Source organism: Lipotes vexillifer, unplaced genomic scaffold, assembly GCF_000442215.2.
Source record: "Lipotes vexillifer unplaced genomic scaffold, Lipotes_vexillifer_v1.1 scaffold274, whole genome shotgun sequence".
In the NCBI taxonomy this organism is placed as follows: Eukaryota; Metazoa; Chordata; class Mammalia; order Artiodactyla; family Lipotidae; genus Lipotes; species Lipotes vexillifer.
The window spans coordinates 469,795-491,895 of record NW_006777033.1 but is presented as its reverse complement, the minus strand read 5'-3'; the positions used below and the strand labels follow the sequence as shown (position 1 = coordinate 491,895).

General features: G+C 36.2%; 1 protein-coding gene across 1 annotated transcript in view; it reads left to right on the top strand.

Annotated features, from left to right (window-relative positions):
* The window catches only part of MAP3K1 (mitogen-activated protein kinase kinase kinase 1), an 80,155-nt gene that overhangs the window by 34,737 nt on the left and 23,317 nt on the right, over positions 1-22,101 (top strand). Inside the window, exons 8-14 of the mRNA XM_007450757.1 lie at positions 763-941; positions 1,375-1,466; positions 6,409-6,559; positions 7,212-7,412; positions 11,527-11,727; positions 12,152-12,268; positions 12,651-12,799. Coding sequence (XP_007450819.1) covers positions 763-941; positions 1,375-1,466; positions 6,409-6,559; positions 7,212-7,412; positions 11,527-11,727; positions 12,152-12,268; positions 12,651-12,799 — 1,090 coding nt within the window. The remainder of the gene's footprint in view (positions 1-762; positions 942-1,374; positions 1,467-6,408; positions 6,560-7,211; positions 7,413-11,526; positions 11,728-12,151; positions 12,269-12,650; positions 12,800-22,101) is intronic.

The following is a 22,101-nucleotide window of genomic DNA, read 5'->3' as shown; positions in this document are numbered from 1 at the left end:
CCTGCTGCTAAGATAACATCCCAAGCAGACGTCAGTTGGGTGGCTCTGAACTGTGCCTGTCCCAAATAATTCAGTGCATTTTCCAGGGTTCTTTGAGATTGCTTGGACACTGAGAGAATTGAGATTCTCCCTAAATAAAGTTATCCATAATCTAAACTGTTCTGGAAATCTTTATGTATACTAAGGTTAAACCCCATTAATTTCTAGAAAGGTTTCATATAATCATTATACTCTTTGTTACTCCTATTACAGTGACGTACTCTACTAATGAATAAAATTAATGTGCTTCTTTAATTCTTATAATGAAAGTCACCATTTAAAAAACTTGTTTAAACTTCTTTGAATCCTCATCAAGTAGATATCAACTTAGATATCTGATGCTGACTCGCTGTAAAGACAAAATCAGATTTGACAGTGACCTGCTAGACCAGTGAAGAGCACAGGCTTCAAAGTCAGATTGAGTGGGGTTTGAAGCCTGTTCTTACCACTTAAAACTGTGTGACCCTGGGCTTGTAACCCAGACTCTCCAGACCTCAGATGGTAAAGACCTGATAGGGTTGTCGGGAAGATGAAATGAGTTAATACTCGTAAAGCACCTAACACTTTGCCTGACACATAACATTCACTTTTTCTGTTATAAGTCTGGCAGTTACTCCTCCGATCACTAGTTGTTGACTAACATTATATTTTCATGCTAAAGATGAACCATTTAAGAAATACCTTAAAGAAATTATAGTAAACTTGTAGGATTCTGTTTTTCAGTGTTTATCGAATGTCCTCTGTGTGCCAGGGAACGTGCTGAGTTACTGTTTTCATTCGGCTCTTCGGGGTTGCAGGGAAGAGACATGTTAGGGTTTATTTCAGTGCAAAATAAAGGACCCGTGAAGTTTCTGCACATACATGTGGCCTCTGGAGAACATGGTGATTCACCACCTGGGGAGGTATGTGTAAAAGTAGCTCCAGCTGGCTGACATCATGGACAGGGGACCCAGGTACAACTCTTACGTTTATTGCTTATTCCCTTCTCCCTGTCTCTAACTACATCTTCCTTCTGACTAATTTCTCTCTTCTGCCTTATTTCTGTCTCATTGATCCTATTTACTACTTTGCTCTTTTTCTCTATTTTGATGCCATTCTTCCTGCCGTAACACTCTCCATGTATCTTGTACTCAAACTCCCATAGAGAGATGGTCTGGTTAAGATGTATAGCACCATCCAATGTAGAAGGTGTTTGGATCAGGGCACATTCTTACACCAGCCAGCTGTGGACTTCAGGATGGGTTCAAATATATAAAGCATGGTGCCCCGGGTGTCAGACACCACCCTGGGAAGATGAATTGGCTATGGCTGGATAGGCCCTCTGGCTTCTTGTAGGGTGCCTTTTGTGGCCTGTCCAGGACATTTGGCACTGATGATAGAAGAATGAGTAAGATGTGGCAGCCTGTCCCAGAAGAGCTCCCAGTGTGGTGAGGGAAGCAGATAGTTAAACAAATACTTGAGTTTATGCTGTATGATAATTAATACTAGCATACGGGGAGGGAATGGCTAACTGCTGTAGAATGGTGGTAGGAAATTCTTTACTGAAGGCATATGAGATGACAAAAGGCATATTCCTTTCAGGATATAAATCATCTGCAAAGACAGATGTGAAATATCTTGGTGTGCTTAAGAAGAGAGTATTTTAGTGCTGTGAGAAGAGGGCAATGGCTGGCATTTAAGGGGTTCCAGGAAGAGGGTCTAGTATATGATAACAGTGAGTTTAGTCAGAGTGTTAGAAACAGAACTAGGGAAAAATCATCTCCTAGAAAACAGGTGGGGGAGAGCTACAAGAGTGGCAGTCTCATCAACAATGGCTGGTACCACAGTGGGTCAGATAAAGGCAGGACTGAGTGGCTTCATTGAGAAGGGGCCATCAAAGCATCTCGTTTTATAGCAGGTAAATTCTGTAGGTCTAGGAAGAGTCTAAACTAGAAACCTAACCTCAGGGGAAAAAGGTTTTTTGAAGCTCTAGGTCAATCACAAATTCATTCTGAGGAATGTTCAGAAACCAAAAAAAGCAAGAAACCTCATGTTTTCTACATAAATAGGAAAGGAGGATAAAGCTTAATCTGTAACAATGTTAAGTTCCTCATAGTTATCTGAATAAAATTTTATTAGGTCTTCAAAGTAGTTTCTCAAAATATATATGTTTGTTTTGCTAAAAAGTCAGAAATATACAAGCTACTATTTTAGTTAAAATAAGAAGTATGGTTCTAGGTACTAGATAGGGCAAGAATAACTCTCTCATTCATGTTTAACCAAAATGGATTAGAGGCCCTCTAATCTCACAGTGATTTTTGCAACTATCTGTTTAGATTAGTTTCTGTTTAAAAAAAAACAACAACTTTCCTGCTATAGCTATGGTATTAATTGGATAAGATGACTAATCACTGCTATATACATGCAGACATACACACATAGCTGGTAAAAATAAAAACCCTGTTTATGTGTGATCTGTGAAGACTATATGTTAAGGTTATAACAAAATGGTAAGTACGTAAGAAAAACTTGTTTTTCTTCCCAGTTTGGTTTTCTTTTCAGAGATAAATGAAGCTAAGTAGGTATGATTTTTTTTTTTCTGGCATGTAGAATAGAATTTACTGTATATTCCATTGAATCTAAGATTCCATTGATTATAAATTGTACCATTATTTTCTATGCCATGAAGAAAAATTTAAAACCCTGTCCATTAAATTATAACAGCATTTGATTCTAAGAGGCATTCAGATTTCAGAGATATTAAAATGTGAGGCACAGGCATGGGAAAGTTGAACTAAGAAAGGAAAGTTTATACAAGTTTAGTGGAGGTGGCAATGGGGCCGGGGACCAGGTGCCCCCATGGCAGGCTTGGAAGAGCCCGGGCTCCAGGAGGACACGCTGAGGGTCCTAGCTGCCTTCCTTAGGCAGGGTAAAATTTTTTTTTTTAATGTGAAAAAATACACATTTTAGAATTAATGATATAGTTATTACTTATAAAGACATTAGAAAAAACACTTAGGTTTATATTTGCAGATCAATTTAGGAACAATAAAAATTGTTCTACTGAATAAGATCTAAATCACAAACTGAGTCTTAATTAAATACAGAACTGTAAAAAGATTAACATGAGTAATCATTAAATTTTAAAACTAGGAAGATCCTTAGAGCTGCCAAAGGTGTTAGTAAATGATCATTCATTTAATATTTGTTTTAATACCTATTGTAAGCCAGACATTGTTAGATGTTGGTTGTACAGCCATGGATGAAACACTCACTGTTCCCTCCCTTTGTGGAGCTTACATTTTGTGGGGGTGGGGGGGTGGTTTATATGTTTGCAAATTGCAATGAGTGCTTTAAAGCAAAAGTACAGAGCTGTGAAAGAGTGGAGCTCGAGATTCCTAATTTGAGATTGGGAAGGTCTGTAAGGAGTTGAAGAAAAGCCAAAGAGTGGGTAGAAATGAACAAGAAAGTAGACAAGTAAGAAACAGCCTGTGCAAAAAACCCGGGCAGGAAAGATGTTGGAGCCAAGGCAGTGAAAGAAACAACAGAAGAGGGTGGGCGGTCCGGGTGACTTCAGTTGAGGTAAGACTGGATGATGCAGGGCCTCACAGGCCATAACATTCTGGATTTTAGTCTAAGCCCAGGGGGAAGCCACCAGAGGGTTTTAATGGGGGAGGTGACCTTGGCTGCTCTGTGAAGCCTGGATTGGAGTAAGATTCAAAGTGAAGAAGCTGTTGCTAGTTCAGACCGACTAAGTTGGCAACCTGGCCTGGGTGTTTTGAATGGAAGATCTGTTTTCTTGAAAATAATTTGTCAGTATTACCTGGAGTCTTAATTTTGTGTACATTTGGACCCAGCAGTTCCACCTCAGGGCATTTATTCTAAAGAAATAATCTTAGATGTGTGCAGAAGTTTAGCTACTAGTATGTTTATCCTCTATTATTTATAATAAGAAATTGGTTTGAAAGATGATAGTATTTTGAAAACAAGTGGAAAGGAAAGAGGAAAATCATACTGACTTTAAGGAAGCCACATCATCCAGGAAGATTTGTTTAGATAAGGAGAGTTCTCTGTGTGTTTGAGCGGGTACTAGGGAAAAGACACTGAAAATACAGAATTGAGAAGAGATGCTCATAAAACAAATTTGGGGGAGGAGAGACATCTAGGACCAGGGGAAGATAAGCATCTTTGTCAGGGAGTGCTGCACCATCTGGTGTAAAAGTGCACTGCAGTTCTACAATGGGACTTATTAGCCTGGGAAGCTAAGCCATGCCTTGCAACATTGTTACAGGGGGGAAAGTGCTTTTCAAACCAGAGTTGTAAGTGAATTTGTAGTATGCAGTCAGCCCATGAATTTGATTGTCTATAAATCTGAGCTTCCCTGGGTAAGTACTGACTGAGCAGGATGAATTTTTGAGAGAGTATTGCTCTGTCTCTACCCTCCCCGCCTTCTTTCCCTCTCCCTTACTTTCCCCCTTCCCTTTCCTCCCTCCCTTCCTTCCTTAGCCTCTGGTCCCTCCCTATTCCTCTGACCCACCCCTAACATTTACACTTCATGATATATTTAGGGAAGGAAAAACAGCCAAACACTTAAGTGTTTTATTATTTAAGTAAATAATAAAATCAACTTCCTCCCTCCTTCCCTCCCTCCCTCCCACATTGCCTCTTTCTTTGTGACAGTTTTTGTACCTGTGTGGTGGAAATATTTTACTGTACGGTCCTAATGCCCTTTTGCAAGTTTCAAATGTTAGTGTTCTTTGCATTACTAAAAATATCTAGGCCAGTCTCTGGCACAGAGGTATTTAACATACTGGTTTTCACTCCCCTCACAGTGTTGATGCTTAAGTAAAACCAGTTAACTTATTTCCCTTCTAATGCATATTTAGTTTTAAGTAGGTTTTTTTTGTCTTGTTCTTTGGTTTTTTTTTTTTTTTTTCTGGTTCTTTGCAAATACTGCTGCTTGAGAGTTATTAGCTGGAAAATTCCTAGAGGAGTTTAAATTTGACTTTTTGGTAAGCTTGCAGTTATCATCTCTGGTATTTCCTTGAGTATTTCCTTTTCGTATCAGTGTAAAAAAATAACTGTTCTGTAGCTCTACAGAATTTCCAAAATAGTTACTGAAGTTAGCTTAGTATTTTTAAAATTGTTACCTCTCCCAGAATGCAGTTGCTTTAACTCTTTCCTTATGAACCAGTTTTAAAACCCATGGCTGTATATATTGTGTATTGCATATATCCATGTATGGATATGAGTGTATTTTGAAGTTAGTGGATGTTTTACCTATTAGGCTTTGTAGAAATACTTCTCAAAAGTTACCAGCCTGCAGGTTATTTTATTATGGTAACTCCACAATATATTATGGAGTAAAGGTCAAAATGTTTGTACCAGGTAATTTTTATTATTTATATATGGAGTACCCCAAGTACTATATCATGTTATGAGAAAACAAATTTAATCATTGAGGTGTTGAAAAAATATTGTGGGATCACAGAAGATGTGGTTAGGTTTCACCTAGCTTATTAAATATTTAGCTCATTTCAACAAATGAGCATATCCACCAAATTTTATCTATATTGACTTAAATTGTTGGAATTCCTGGGATAAATAGTAGTAAAATACTCTTCTAAATATTTGTCTGTTATATACTTGAGTATGTTAGAATGGTGTAATTAGAAACAGTGCAGTTTTCATGAATGTATTTAATGCAGTGCTTAATGTCTTAGGATGTTTATTAACTACCTAGAAACAAAGGTCTGCAGTAATATTACTAGTAAGCCTGCACCTTCTAAATAGAACCTTTCTTTTTTTTTCATAAATTTATTTATTTATTTATGGCTGTGTTGGGTCTTCATTGCGGTGTGCAGGCTTTCTCTAGTTGTGGTGAGCGGGGGCTACTCTTCCTTGTGGTGCACGGGCTTCTCATTGTGGTGCTTGTTGCAGAGCACGGGCTGTAGGCGCACGGGCTTCAGTAGTTGTAGCATGCAGGCTCAGTAGTTGTGGCTTGCGGGCTCTAGAGTACAGGCTCAGTAGTTGTGGCGCACGGGATTAGTTGCTCTGCGGCATGTGGGATCTTCCTGAACCAGGGCTCGAACCCGTGTCTCCTGCATTGGCAGGTGGATTCTTAACCACTGCGCCACCAGGGAAGCCCAGAACCTTTCTTTTTAAAGGCTAATATTGAACTCATGTTATCAGGCAACATTCAACACTATCCATGTCATAATTTCAACAATATAATGTGATTCACAATGATATTTTCATACCTTGCTTAAATCATTTAGGGGTTTTAGCAGTTATCTTTTTAGTTACATGTCCATGGAAAGTACGAAATAGAACCGTATTGTTCTTGGAAATTTTTTTTCATATATAAATCTCATTCTCCTTCCATTTTAGTCGTGAGATGGAGAATAAAGAAACTCTCAAGGGGTTGCACAAGATGGACGATCGCCCAGAAGAACGAATGATCAGGGAGAAACTGAAGGCAACCTGTATGCCAGCCTGGAAGCACGAATGGCTGGAAAGGAGAAACAGGAGAGGCCCTGTGGTGAGTGACTGTGGGTTACCTGCTAATAAGGAAGAAAGCATAGGAGGAAATGAAAAATTAAGCATAAATAGATCCTCTTGTAAGATTTTTCCTTCTTCATTTTAAATGCAGTGGTTTTATTTGCCTTGATATTTTCTAGACAATTGAACAAAACATAGCTAAAACTATTCTCATTAAACAACTTAAACTGTTCTAAGAACTAATAATCCCTTTGGTTGAGTGGGAGAGGTAATGCTTAAAGCAACACTGCCCTCTAATGTTAGTATCTAAAAATCCTTTAATTAGAGATTCCCATTGTACTTAAAAAAGAAAAGCAATTTTTCCTATTTTATTTTGATGTTTTATCTCTAAGGTAGGATCTAAGGATCTTAATTCCAAATCTTCTAAAATCATGTATGACAACATTTTAAAATGTATTATGTATTTATCAACATTTAGTTGATAAAGCCTAAATGACTAAAATCTGTGTGGGTAAAAAATAGTCTTCATTTATGGCTTAAAGTAATAATAAAGAGAAGCTGATATATTGTCTGTTGTATTTGTATAATACTGCATAATAAAAAACTCACTGAGCTCATGCCTTAGTCTGATGTTCAAATTTACTTATTTTTTAAATTTTTTAACTAATAAAAATATTGGCATTTTAATTTAGGTGGTAAAACCAATCCCTATTAAAGGAGATGGATCTGAAATTAATACCTTGGCAGCTGAGTCTCAAGGAGAGGGCCAGGCAAGCGCTGCTTCCTCAGCTCCCAAAGGCCGACGCAGTCCTTCCCCTGGCAGCTCCCCATCAGGCCGCACAGTGAAATCTGAATCTCCAGGAGTAAGGAGAAAAAAAGTTTCCCCGGTGCCTGTAAGTTAATGATTTAGCAAATATGTTAAGTTTCTACAATCTTTAAACTTATTTATAACACGGAAAAGATTGGCTAGCCGTCTGTTAGAGCAACAATTCCCAAAGTATGGCCCACAGACCCTTGCTTGGGGGAACCTGCCCTGAGATGCTTCCTGTGGATCCATTAGGTCAAAACTAATTTTGTAATAAAACTGAGATGTTATTTGCCTCTTTTACTGCATTGACATTTACAGTGGTGGGTAAAACTGCTGGTGAATTTGCCTGAATTAAAGTTATGACAGTAGAAACTGTATTCTTCACTTGGGTATTTGGCAAACATTTTCCTTAAGAAGAATTAAGTAAGACTCACTTCAAGGAAAACAACTGATACGTTTCTTCATTGGTGGTAAAATTTGAGATTTCAAGCAAAAATTAAGAGTTTTGGAAAACTCATATCCACCACTATAAGCTTGAAATCTTCCCAATACTTAGACTTTTCTATAGGCCAGTGATATTATCAAATGTGATTTTTTTTTTTTGGATATTGCACAATGAACTTTTAGAAGATCTGCATAACTTAGTGAACCAGAATTTTCCATATGACCAGTGAATGATGAAACGAAATCATTCTTTAGTAAATGATCCATTCCAAGTATATAAAGTAAACCATCTAGATTTAATGTAACAGTAGGAAAAATTTGTTTATGTGGTTTCAGATTCCACATTACAGCCTCCTTTAAGGAAACCACTCCTTTGATGTAGTATCAAAGAAGAATATTCATCATTATTTGAAAAGGGTTTTCCAAATACGTATCTGTGTGAGGCCAGATTTTCTTCACGTACTTTAACCAAAACACCGTATCACAGCAGATTGAATGCAGAAGCATAGATGAGAATGTAGGTGTCTTCTGTATTGATCCAGACGTCAAAAAGACTTATAAAAAGATAGGGGTTAGCACAACCCCTCTGAGAGAGACAGACAGACTTCCACTGGCAGAAAGCAAGTTAAACATTCTAACCTTGAAGAACAAATGAGTGAATGGCAAAATGACTGAGATATAGTGACCACAATGGGAGATTTGGTTTTCCTCACATCCAAGGTTGTTAAAGCATATAAATACTTCAAAAAGTAAATTTTAAATAAAAATTTTTACAGTAAAGCCCAAAATTCTCAATAGTCTATTGGCTTTATGTGGACACACCTTTAAATTAGCTGCTCAAAACAGGATCTTATTAGCTCAAGAATCTACAAATTGGGCAGGGCTCAGCAGGAGTGGCTTATGTCTGCTCCCCATGGCATCTGCAGAAGCTGGAATATCCAAGACTGCTTCTTCACTCACATATCTGGTGCTTCACCTCGAACAGTTGGGGGCTGTTGGCATCTCTTTCTTACAGTATGGAAATTGGGTTGCAACAAGTGTTTCAAGCTAGGAGAGCACAAGGAACAGATTCTCTCTCACAGCTCTCAGAAGGAACCAACCCTGCCAACACCTTGATCTTGGACTTCAAGCCTCTGGAACTATGAGACAATAAATTTCTAAGTCCAGAAAAAAAAAAAGTGATTCAAGAGGGCAAATCTCAGTGTGGAAGCTCTTATCAAGCCACCACTTGCATCATGTTTACTAATGCCTTATTGCCCAAAGCCAGTTACATGCCCAAATCCAGAATCAGCGTGGTAGAGGACTACAGAAGGGTGTAAATACTGGGAGGTGTCGTTCATGGGGGCCATTCAAAGTAAAAGTCTACCACAAGTAAATACAGAATTGTGTCTCCCCTCCCCCTACACCTATTTTGGGATATGTGCTAGACAAAGTTACTTCCTCATTCTTTGTAACAGCTACCTAACATTTCATTATCTGGATAAATCATGGCTTATTTGGTGAACTACATCCTAATGGACATTTATATTCCTTCTTAACTTCCATTACTAAAAACAATGCTGCAGAAATATTTTTTATGCATACAACATTTTGCACATCTTTGAGCATATCCATAGTCTGAATACTTAGCAAGTCCAATAGCAGATGCTTGTGTACTTGTTTTTGGTTTTGTTTTACTTTTTAGTAATTGCCTATTAAAAAATAATGGTTTTATTAAGATATAATTCATATAATGTACAATTCACCTGTTTAAATTGTACCGTTCATTGAGTTTTGGTATATTCACATAGTTGTAGCCATCACTACAATAAATTTTAAAACACTTCACCACCCCAACAAGAAACCCCAGGCTAATTAGCAGTCTCTCCCCAGCCCTAGGCAACCACTAATCTACTTTCTGACTATATATAATTTGCCTATTCTGGACATTTTATATAAATGGAATCATATAATATGTATGGTCTTTTGTGACTGGATTTTTGCACTTAGCATCATGTTTTCAAGGTTCATCCATGGTATAACTCCATTCATTTTTAATTGTAGAATAATATTCTGTTGTATGGATAAACATATTTTGTTTATTCACTTATCAGTTGATGGGCATTTTGTTTCCACTTCTGGCTATTATGAATAATGCTTCTGTGAACATTTCTGTACACATTTTTGTGTGGACATATCTTTTCATTTTTCTTGGGTATATACCTAGGAGTGGGATTGCTGGATCATATGTTTCACAAAGCAGCTACACCATTTGACATTCCTGCCAGCACTGTATGAGGCTTCCAATTGCTTCGTTTTCTCGCCAACTTTTATTACCTTTTAACTATTTAGTTAGGCATCAAAAAGAACTAGAATTTCCACTGGGCACTGATGGAAAGACCAAGTTCTAGGGGAAACAGTGAAGTGGAGTGAGAGCGACATATATCACCCTCACCACAGGAGAGTTTTCATCAGCCTCCAGTGAGGTGTCTTAATCTGGGAAGAGTCACTTGCCACTAGTTCTCTACAGAGTGTACCATGGGGGGAATTCCTTGGAGCTGTTTGTAAATTACCAGTCACTGTTTGTACCATTACCAGTCACAAAAGAGCATTTAGTAATCCCTTAAGTGGAAGCCAGGAAATTGGACGCTTAGTTTTTATCACTAGAAACAAATCATTTTACCTGCTTATAAGGCGAATTTTCTGTGCTTTTTATTTTGATTTACATAATACTTTTCAAAGAAGTCAAATACTTATATAGTAATTCATAAAATTACCACATGGTTGTTTCTCTAGGCCAAAGATTTATTATTAGTTACAGGGATGACAGATTTTAGAAGTTTACTCATAACGAGTATGTCAGACAAATGCATTTGCAAAATACATTTTGTCCCATCATATTATATATTAGGCATTTTTTCAGAATATGAAAATGGTGTCGGCTATGACCTTTTTTCGGTAACTTTTTTCTAATGGAGAAGTGAGCAATTTACCTAATTTTTAAAGCATTTCTTAATTTTTTAAAAAATTTATTTATTTTATTTTATTTTTGGCTGCATTGGGTCTTTGTTGCTGTGTGTGGGTTTTCTCTAGCTGCGGCCAGCGGGGGTTACTCTTCTTTGCGGTGCGCAGGCCTCTCATTGCAGTGGCTTCTCTTGTTGCGGAGCAGGCTCTAGGCGTGTGGGCTTCAGTAGTTGTGGCACATGGGCTCAGTAGTTGTGGCTCGCGAGCTCTAGAGCTCAGGCTCAGTAGTTGTGGTGCACGGGCTTAGTTGCTCTGGGGCATGTGGGATCTTCCCAGACCAGGGCTCGAACCCGTGTCCCCTGCATTGGCAGGTGGATTCTTAACCACTGTGCCACCAGGGGAGTCCCCTAATTTTTAAATGTTGTGAAGTTTCAGAGCGGGAGAATCACACCACCTCGAAGAGCCCCTTCACCAGATGGCTTCTCACCATACAGCCCTGAGGAAACAAACCGCCGTGTAAACAAAGTGATGCGGGCGAGGCTGTACTTACTGCAGCAAATAGGGCCCAACTCCTTCCTGATTGGAGGAGACAGCCCAGACAATAAATACCGGGTGTTTATTGGGAGGCTCAGTAGTTGTGGCTCGCGAGCTCTAGAGCTCAGGCTCAGTAGTTGTGGTGCACGGGCTTAGTTGCTCTGGGGCATGTGGGATCTTCCCAGACCAGGGCTCGAACCCGTGTCCCCTGCATTGGCAGGTGGATTCTTAACCACTGTGCCACCAGGGGAGTCCCCTAATTTTTAAATGTTGTGAAGTTTCAGAGCGGGAGAATCACACCACCTCGAAGAGCCCCTTCACCAGATGGCTTCTCACCATACAGCCCTGAGGAAACAAACCGCCGTGTAAACAAAGTGATGCGGGCGAGGCTGTACTTACTGCAGCAAATAGGGCCCAACTCCTTCCTGATTGGAGGAGACAGCCCAGACAATAAATACCGGGTGTTTATTGGGCCTCAGGTAGGAACTGTCACCATTTTACATTTTATTAGGATCTGGTACTAACTCTATGCACTGTAACATTGTTAAATTTAGATCAGTTGTGTAATTCTCTTTAGTAAACTAAAGAGAATTCAAATTATGTTTTGGGAACTAATAAACACTTTTACTTAATGTGTTTATGAAGGGTTTTACTATGATTTAATATACTTCAGAATACAAATTTGGTCTTTTTAATAAACCAAAAATAAGAGATTAATTCATGGAGATAGCTGTAGGCTTTTCTTGCGTATCCTTATATATCTTATTATATAAGGATAATGAAGAAAATTATAGAAAGTTTAGTATAGTAAACTTGGAGATATTTAAAAGTGATCAACTTAGGAGTTCTAATAGAACACAGATTTATTAAACTATAGGTTTGTGTTTTTTTTAAACTCTTTAGAACTGCAGCTGTGGGCGTGGAACATTCTGTATTCATCTGCTATTTGTTATGCTCCGAGTGTTTCAGCTAGAACCTTCAGACCCAATGTTATGGAGGAAAACTTTAAAGAATTTTGAGGTAATTTTTTAATAAATGCTTTATAGTAAAATTGTCAACAGATTTTTATGATATTCCTGACATTTTTCCATGAGCTTTAAATTTAAATAGACAGTGGTCATTTTAAAGGTGTGAAGGTATGTAAGGATTACTTGATGTTTGTAAATAGTTCTCTTATAGTCTATTGACTAATTAGTTTTTTCTTCTAGACTAAATAAAAGTAAACACTGACGTGCTGTAAAAATACTATCCTTAGTAAGCTATATGTATTCTTATTTTTGAAGCCCTTAAATTGGCTTTGTGAAAAACTTACAAAATAAAAGGCAAATAATTCAATCTCTAGAACTCTTCATATGTATATTATGGCACAAATGTCATTGTTACTGTCTTTTTTCAATGTTAGGTTGAGAGTTTGTTCCAGAAATATCACAGTAGGCGTAGCTCAAGGATCAAAGCTCCATCTCGTAACACCATCCAGAAGTTTGTTTCACGCATGTCAAATTCTCATACATTGTCATCATCTAGCACTTCTACATCTAGTTCAGAAAACAGGTTAGTACTTTTTAAGGAATTAAAAGCATTAATCCAGTGTTACTTTTTAATTTTAGGGATAATTTATATATATATACTTGTTAAGTTGCTCTATATTCAATATAATTATTGAATCTTGGCTTTCAAGGTAAAATCAAGGGTAAAAAATAGTAAAGGTCATCTAAGTATATACATTTGGATATTTTGTCCTGAAAACTACAGTGCTGAAAACGGCACCTTAAATATCAGAATATAATAAGTATCCATTTCACAAGAAAAATCAGGTGGCAGGTTTAAAATAAGTGGCTACTGTTTATCAATCTTTACTTTGCGCCAGGCACCTAATATGTTGGTCTCATTAGGTAGGTTTTATCACTTTTGCAGATAATGAACCTGAGGCATTATATAAAGAATATGTCTATAATTTTTTGATATAAATAAATTATGTACAAGGCAAAGTGGGTATCCAGAATCCCTTGCAAATATAGGATGTTTAAATTTCATGACATCACTACTTCTCTCATAGATACTCTCAGGGAATCCTCATTACAGCCTATTTTACATGTGAGAACATAAGCAGACTCTTCTGAACAAAGAGGCTAATAAGTTGTAATTAAGAGATACAGTAGCTGTTAATCATAGCTGTTAATTAAAATCTGCAGTGCTTCTCAAACTTTCCCATTGCTTAGTTGTTGATAAGAATAAACTCATGAAGGATCTGAGATGTAGCCCAATATGACAGGTGTGAAAAAATTAAGAGTATTATCATAAAAAGTCATGTCAGTTTTCTTTCTTTTCCAAGATTTCTTTATTGCTTTAATGAAAAAATGAAGTTCTTAAAAATTACTCCAGAAAGGAGTGCTGCATCTCTTAGGAGGGCACCCCCTGTGTGTTCCCAGGAACCTCAGTCTGAGAAGCACTGGTATAAGTGCTTTTTAGTCTCATTCTCATCCCATCAATCTTTTAAGTATTGTAACTACTTCAAAATTCATGAGGAATAGAAAGTGATGATATCAGGACAAGGGCATGATGAAGTAAAGAATTGAGAGAGAAGTTTTTTGATCTATGGAAAAAGTAAATGTTTGAATTTTATTATTTTATATTAAATGAATTGATTTTAGAATGAGAGTTTTATGAGTTTTTTTGGACATTAGAGATTTTCCAGTTTACATGGTTCAGTGATAAAGCCAGAAGAGGTCATTTGAACAAAGGCAGAACTGGAACCTGAGTATCCTGATTTCTAGTTCAGGGCTCTTTCTCTTATCTGTTATCTCTTCTAAATAAATGAAAAAATTAGCTTTACTTCTCAAGCTTCCTTACCCAAACTTCTAGAGCCTTTCTCCTTTTGATTGATATTTCTGTAGCTTTTTATTTTGGAAAAAAATAATAACTGCTTAAAACCAGGTGGCCAAAGTTAAAATAGAAAGTCTCTCTCTCTTAAGACGAAAAAAAGTACCCTTTCAATATGGGCTGGCCATAATTTGGGGGTTTTATTGATTCATTTGAATTTTTTGTATCCAAGGGGGGAAACCAAAGAAGTTGTAATCTTCCTAAGATTATACTGTGTAGATAAGTAGGTTAATGTTTCATGTAATCACAAATTTTTATGTCTAAAATAAATATTTTAAGACTAAAATTAATAAAAAAAATTATCTGGAGATCTTATTGCAGTATATTAATTTTAAATGGTATATAAGAAACAATGAAAAACAGAATTGGGACAGACTGAATATGCATATAAAAATAATTAACAAAACCTTACCAACAAAATAAAAGCTGCAAACAGAAACCTATGGTCCAGTACATAAATGGGCAAAGGACATGAAGAGAATTTTCACAAAAGAACAATTTCAGGGTGCTGACAAACATATGAAAACTGTTCAGGCAACCTAGTAACTAAGGAAATGCTCATTTAAAAAAATACATATATATATCAAATTTATTTACAGAATTAGTAGATCCTTTGTAATGCGACAGTTCAGTTCTTATAAGATGCTTTACTGTGTGTAGTGGTATAGCCTTTCTGGAAAAATATAAATGTGACTTTTTAAAACGTTTATAATCATTGATCCAGTAAATGTATTTTTTTTTTAAGAAAAGAATTTTAATTTGAGAAATGTACAAGACTTACATATATGGCTGTTTCTCACAGTACTATGGTGAAAAATTGGGAACAACTTAAATATCCAGCAAATGAATGGTTAAAATATACCCATATTATGAATATTTCATGCAGCCATTAGAATTATGCTTTTGAAGAATACTGAGTGGCATGAAATAAAATCCAGATTATAATACTGTCATGCATGAACCCATTTTTTTATATATAAAAGGTATTATAGGTACATAAATATTAAAATGAATAAAAAAATTAATGGTTATTAATGGGTGGTATTATGACAGGTGACATTTTTATACTTTAAATACTTTGGGCTTTGAGAGTCATTGGGTCTCTGTCACAACTATTGAGCTCTGCCCTTGTAGCTGAAGTAGCTGTAGACAGTATGTGAATGAATTGGTGTGGCTGTGTTCCAGTAAATCTTTACTTACAGAAGCTTGACTAATTTGATCCCCCCTTTAGTTTGCTAATCCCTGCTCTCTACTCAAGTGATTTTACTTCTGAAGAAACTGCTAGAAAGAAAATCTGAAATGTCAAAAAAGAGGGCACAAAGAGGTTTCTAACGGTTTCTTAAAATGTGGAAACAACTCAAATGTCCAGCAATAAGTGGGTGCTTAAGAAGTTAGGATCTGTCTAATCAATGAAAAATTATGCCACCACTTGAAGTTTAATAAGTAGAATTTTTACGATAAATCTCTTAAGAACATGAAATTGTACATGTATATAGATAAATGATCTGAATAATGTTTACAAAATATGTACTTGGGAAAAAGGCAGAAAATTCCAGAATGGAGTATTTTTAAGTCAGAAAAGCATTTAAGAAATGTTACCCTTACAATTTGACTAAATTGTGGAACTTTATTTTCCCTGTATTTAAGTCTTTTGAATAAGCTAATTTTGGTGTAATTATTTGAAAAATTATTTGATCTTGGGTCATCTTTGCCATTAGTATTTTTATTATAGATGGTTGTGTAAATCATTTCTGCAGTGTTTTCGTTAATTTTTGTCATTAATACATGCATATTTTAATAGCTTTTCCCGCCTCCTCATAGTTCCATAATTATGAAAAGAGATAGAGAGACAGGATAGATAAATGGGAGAGAGAGAGACTAGTAAGTGTGCTTCAGCTCAGGAATCACACATCGTGACATTGGTGACATATTTGTTCAGCTTTCAGGGAAGTGTTTTGGGGAACTGTTATTTGCTCTCAGTCACTCAGACCTGTTTTTCAGGAATTATAGCTTAAGATAGTAGAAGTGTAATATTGAGCCCAGGAGAAAGCCTGAGCTTAGTAGAAACACGAATTTGTAGGGATAAGTAGGTTATGGGATATTCTCCTCAAGTTAAAGCCAAATGATAGATTTGCCACGAACTGTTCTGTGATCTTCGGCAGCTTACGTATAATACCCCAGAATCTTGTCTTTATGTTGTAATGGAAATTTTGTTATTTTTTTTCTTTTTCTAACATCTTTATTGGGGTATAATTGCTTTACAATGGTGTGTTAGTTTCTGCTTTATAACAAAGTGAATCAGTTATACATATACATATGTTCCCATATCTCTTCCCTCTTGCATCTCCCTCCCTCCCACCCTCCCTATCCCACCCCTCCAGGCGGTCACAAAGCACCAAGCTGATCTCCCTGCGCTATGCGGCTGCTTCCCACTAGCTATCTACCTTACGTTTGGTAGTGTATATATGTCCATGCCTCTCTCTCGCTTTGTCATAGCTCACCCTTCCCCCTCCCCATATCCTCAAGTCCGTTCTCTAGTAGGTCTGTGTCTTTATTCCTGTCTTACCCCTACGTTCTTCGTGACATTGTTTTTTCTTAAATTCCATATATATGTGTTAGCATCGGTATTTGTCTTTCTCTTTCTGACTTACTTCACTCTGTATGACAGACTCTAGGTCTATCCACCTCATTACAAACAGCTCAATTTCGTTTCTTTTTATGGCTGAGTAATATTCCATTGTGTGTATGTGCCACATCTTTATCCATAATTCATCCGACGATGGGCACTTAGGTTGTTTCCATCTCCAGGCTATTGTAAATAGAGCTGCAATGAACATTTTGGTACATGACTCTTTTTGAATTATGGTTTTCTCAGGGTATATGCCCAGTAGTGGGATTGCTGGGTCATATGGTAGTTCTATTTGTAGTTTTTTAAGGAACCTCCATACTGTTCTCCATAGTGGCTGAACCAATTCACATTCCCACCAGCAGTGCAAGAGTGTTCCCTTTTCTCCACACCCTCTCCAGCATTTATTGTTTCTAGATTTTTTGATGATGGCCATTCTGACTGGTGTGAGATGATATCTCATTGTAGTTTTGATTTGCATTTCTCTAATGATTAATGATGTTGAGCATTCTTTCATGTGTTTGTTGGCAGTCTGTATATCTTCTTTGGAGAAATGTCTATTTAGGTCTTCTGCCCATTTTTGGATTGGGTTGTTTATTTTTTTGTTATTGAGCTGCATGAGCTGCCTGTAAATTTTAGAGATTAATCCTTTGTCAGTTGATTCATTTGCAAATATTTTCTCCCATTCTGAGGGCTGTCTTTTGGTCTTGTTTATGGTTTCCTTTGCTGTGCAAAAGCTTTGAAGTTTCATTAGGTCCCATTTGTTTATTTTTGTTTTTATCTCCATTACTCTAGGAGATGGGTCAAGAAGGATCTTGCTGTGATTTATGTCATAGAGTGTTCTGCCTATGTTTTCCTCTAAGAGTTTGATAGTTTCTGGCCTTACATTTAGGTCTTTAATCCATTTTGAGCTTATTTTTGTGTATGGTGTTAGGGAGTGATCTAATCTCATACTTTTACATGTACCTGTCCAGTTTTCCCAGCACCACTTATTGAAGAGGCTGTCCTTTCTCCACTGTATATTCCTGCCACCTTTATCAAAGATAAGGTGACCATATGTGCATGGGTTTATCTCTGGGCTTTCTATCCTATTCCATTGATCTATCTTTCTGTTTTTGTGCCAGTACCATACTGTCTTGATTACTGTAGCTTTGTAGTATAGTCTGAAGTCAGGCAGCCTGATTCCTCCAGCTCCATTTTTTGTTCTCAAGATTGCTTTGGCTATTCGGGGTCTTTTGTGTTTCCATACAAATTGTGAAATTTTTATAGGGATTGCATTGAATCTGTAGATTGCTTTGGGTAGTGGAGTCATTTTCACAATGTTGATTGCTTTGGGTAGTGGAGTCATTTTCACAATTTTGATTCTTCCAATCCAAGAACATGGTATATCTCTCCACCTATTTGTGTCATCTTTAATTTCTTTCATCAGTGTCTTATAATTTTCTGCATACAGGTCTTTTGTCTCCTTAGGTAGGTTTATTCCTAGATATTTTATTCTTTTTGTTGCAGTGGTAAATGGGAGTGTTTTCTTGATTTCACTTTCAGATTTTTCATCATTAGTGTATAGGAATGCCAGAGATTTCTGTGCATAACTTTTGTATCCCGCTACTTTACCAAATTCATTGATTAGCTCTAGTAGTTTTCTGGTAGCATCTTTAGGATTCTCTATGTATAGTATCATGTCATCTGCAAACAGTGACATCTTTACTTCTTCTTTTCTGATTTGGATTCCTTTTATTTCCTTTTCTTCTGATTGCTGTGGCTAAAACTTCCAAAACTATGTTGAATAGGAGTGGTGAGAGTGGGCAGCCTTGTGTTGTTCCTGATCTTAGTGGAAATGCTTTCAGTTTTTCACCATTGAGGATGATGTTGGCTGTGGGTTTGTCATATATGGCCTGTATTATGTTGAGTAAAGTTCCCACTATGCCTACTTCCAGCAGGGTTTTTATCATAAATTGGTGTTGAATTTTGTCAAAAGCTTTCTCTGCATCTATTGAGATGATCATATGGTCTTTTTTCTCCTTCAGTTTGTTAATATGGTTTATCACATTGATTGATTTGTGTATACTGAAGAATCCTTGCATTCCTGGAATAAACCCCACTTGATCATGGTGTATGATCCTTTTAATGTGCTGTTGGATTCAGTTTGCTAGTTTGTTGAGGATTTTTGCATCTATGTTCATCAGTGATATTGGCCTGTAGTTTTCTTTCTTTGTGACATCCTTGTCTGGTTTTGGTATCAAGGTGATGGTGGCCTCGTAGAATGAGTTTGGGAGTGTTCCTCCCTCTGCTATATTTTGGAAGAGTTTGAGAAGGATAGGTGTTAGCTCTTCTCTAAATGTTTGATAGAATTCGCCTGTGAAGCCATCTGGTCCTGGGCTTTTGTTTGTTGGAAGATTTTTAATCACAGTTTCAATTTCAGTGTTTGTGATTGGTCTGTTCATATTTTCTATTTCTTCCTGATTCAGTCTTGGCAGTTTGTGCATTTCTAAGAATTTGTCCATTTCTTCCAGATTGTCCATTTTATTGGCATAGAGTTGCTTGTAGTAATCCCTCATGATTTTTTTTATTTCTGCAGTGTCAGTTGTTACTTCTCCTTTTTCATTTCTGATTCTATTGATTTGAGTCTTCTCCCTTTTTTTCTTGATGAGTCTGGCTAATGGTTTATCAATTTTGTTTATCTTCTCAAAGAACCAGCTTTTAGTTTTATTGATCTTTGCTATTGTTTCCTTCATTTCTTTTTCATTTATTTCTGATCTGATTTTTATGATTTCTTTCCTTCTGCTAACTCTGGGGTTTTTTTGTTCTTCTTTCTCTAATTGCTTGAGGTGCAAGGTTAGGTTGTTTATTCGAGATGTTTCCTGCTTCTTAAGGTGGGCTTGTATTGCTATAAACTTCCCTCTTAGAACTGCTTTTGCTGCATCCCATAGGTTTTGGGTCGTTGTATCTCCATTGTCATTTGTTTCTAGGTATTTTTTAATTTCCTCTTTGATTTCTTCAGTGATCACTTCGTTATTAAGTAGTGTATTGTTTAGCCTCCATGTGTTTGTATTTTTTACAGCTCTTTTCCTATAATTGATATCTAGTCTCATGGCGTTGTGGTCGGAAAAGATACTTGATACAATTTCAATTTTCTTAAATTTACCAAGGCTTGATTTGTGACCCAAGATATGATCTATCCTGGAGAATGTTCCATGAGCACTTGAGAAAAATGTGTATTCTGTTGTTTTTGGATGGAGTGTCCTATAAATATCATTTAAGTCCATCTTGTTTAATGTATCATTTAAAGCTTGTGTTTCCTTATTTATTTTCATTTTGGATGATCTGTCCTTTGGTGAAAGTGGGGTGTTAAAGTCCCCTACAATGAATGTGTTACTGTCGACTTCCCCTTTTATGGCTGTTAGTATTTGCCTTATGTATTGAGGGGCTCCTATGTTGGGTGCATAAATATTTACAATTGTTATATCTTCTTCTTGGATTGATCCCTTGATCATTATGTAGTGTCCTTCTTTGTCTCTTCTAATAGTCTTTATTTTAAAGTCTATTTTGTCTGATATGAGAATTGCTACTCCAGCTTTCTTTTGGTTTCCATTTGCATGGAATATCTTTTTCCATCCCCTTACTTTCAGTCTGTATGTGTCTCTAGGTCTGAAGTGGGTCTCTTGTAGACAGCATATATATGGAAATATTGTTATTGATTTTGAAAGCTGTTCATCACATCATGAAGGTTCAGACAAAAATTTGTAAAATAGAAACAAACCTCCCCCCCCCAGTCTGGGCTGCACACAAAATGACTACTGTTATCAGTTTTTAATACATCTTTTAAAATTATATAAAGCAAGGAATATAAAACTCTTCTCTGCATTCTGGGTATGCAGACACACACACCCCCCAATACTTCTCTCATTTTTCCTATTGTTAAGCAATATAGTCATGACATATATTTTGATCTGCAACTTGCTTTTTAAATTAAAAAAATTTTTTTACTTTATATATCAAGAACATTTTCCTCAATACAAAAAATATACACTACTTCAGCTATATAAGATTGTATGGCTGTGACACAGTATATTTTGCCATTGCCATAATTAATGGACATTTAGTACACCTGATTTTTTGTTGGCCTGTTAAATGCAATAAATTTTATATTTTTTTACATAAAATATTTCTGAAGGATAGAATTCTAGAAAACAGGTTTTTTTTAGGTCATGGATATATACATTTAGTATTTTAAGAAATACTAGCAAATTCCTTTCTAAAAATTTCAGGGTTTTTTTTACTCCCACCAGTAGTGTATATGAGAGCCTGTTTTCCTATGCCGTTATCAACCTACTTAATTTTTGTCAGATTATCCCATTCCCCCCCAAAGACAAATAAGATAGAGCTTTATTAATTTAACATGTATTTTGTACTTCTCTTTTCACATTTATTGGCTATTAGTCTTTTGTATTTGAACTGCCTTTTTATCTCCTTTGCTTGTTTCACTATTGAGTTGTTAATATTTTTCTTACTGATTTTATATTCACTTTGTATATAATAGGAATAGTCAAATGTATACAGTATAATTCAGATACAATAATAAAGTTACAATTTTGCCATAAATGGAACCATTCTATACAAGTTTGAATTCTGTCAGGTTATCTGCTTTTTTTCACCATATGGTATATTATGGATATTTTTCTTTGTCATCATTTATGGATCTCTGATCCTTTTCAAAGGCTTCATAGTGTCTGGGTGTACCATTTTTTTAACCTTCTTTTGATGTTCCTTTGGTTGATTTTTTTCCTTATGCTAAATAGTTCTGCAGTGAACATTCTCACACATTTATCTTTATTATGTCTCTTTATTTCCTAGAAGTCTAGTTGAAAGGTTGTGTGCATTAAAAATGTGACATACTTGTTTCTAGGAAAGTTGGACTATACATGCACCAGAATTGTCTGAGATGGGTCTTCATACTTAAGGATGTGGAATAGATGAGTTCTACAGTCCTTCTAATGCTTGCAATCTTGAAACTGTTGGCATGTAGTATGTTTGTACATAGTCAAATCTTATAGCAGTTGGTTTATTCAAAAGGTACAATAACAGAATTTGGGGGATACATATCTCTCTAAGATTGTAGTTCATATATTGAATTATATTCATAGCAAGGAAAGGTTAAACCATATCCACAACCTATAAATACGTGGTGGTATGAGTCTGATTCAAAATTACTGTATATTAATAAGAGAAATATTTCTCAAATAGTTCATATACAAGATGCTCCTAAACAAGAATTTCTAATTAATTTTTTCATAGTCTAAAGAAGCCACAATTGTTTTTAGTATATGGCATTAATTCTGTTCTTTTG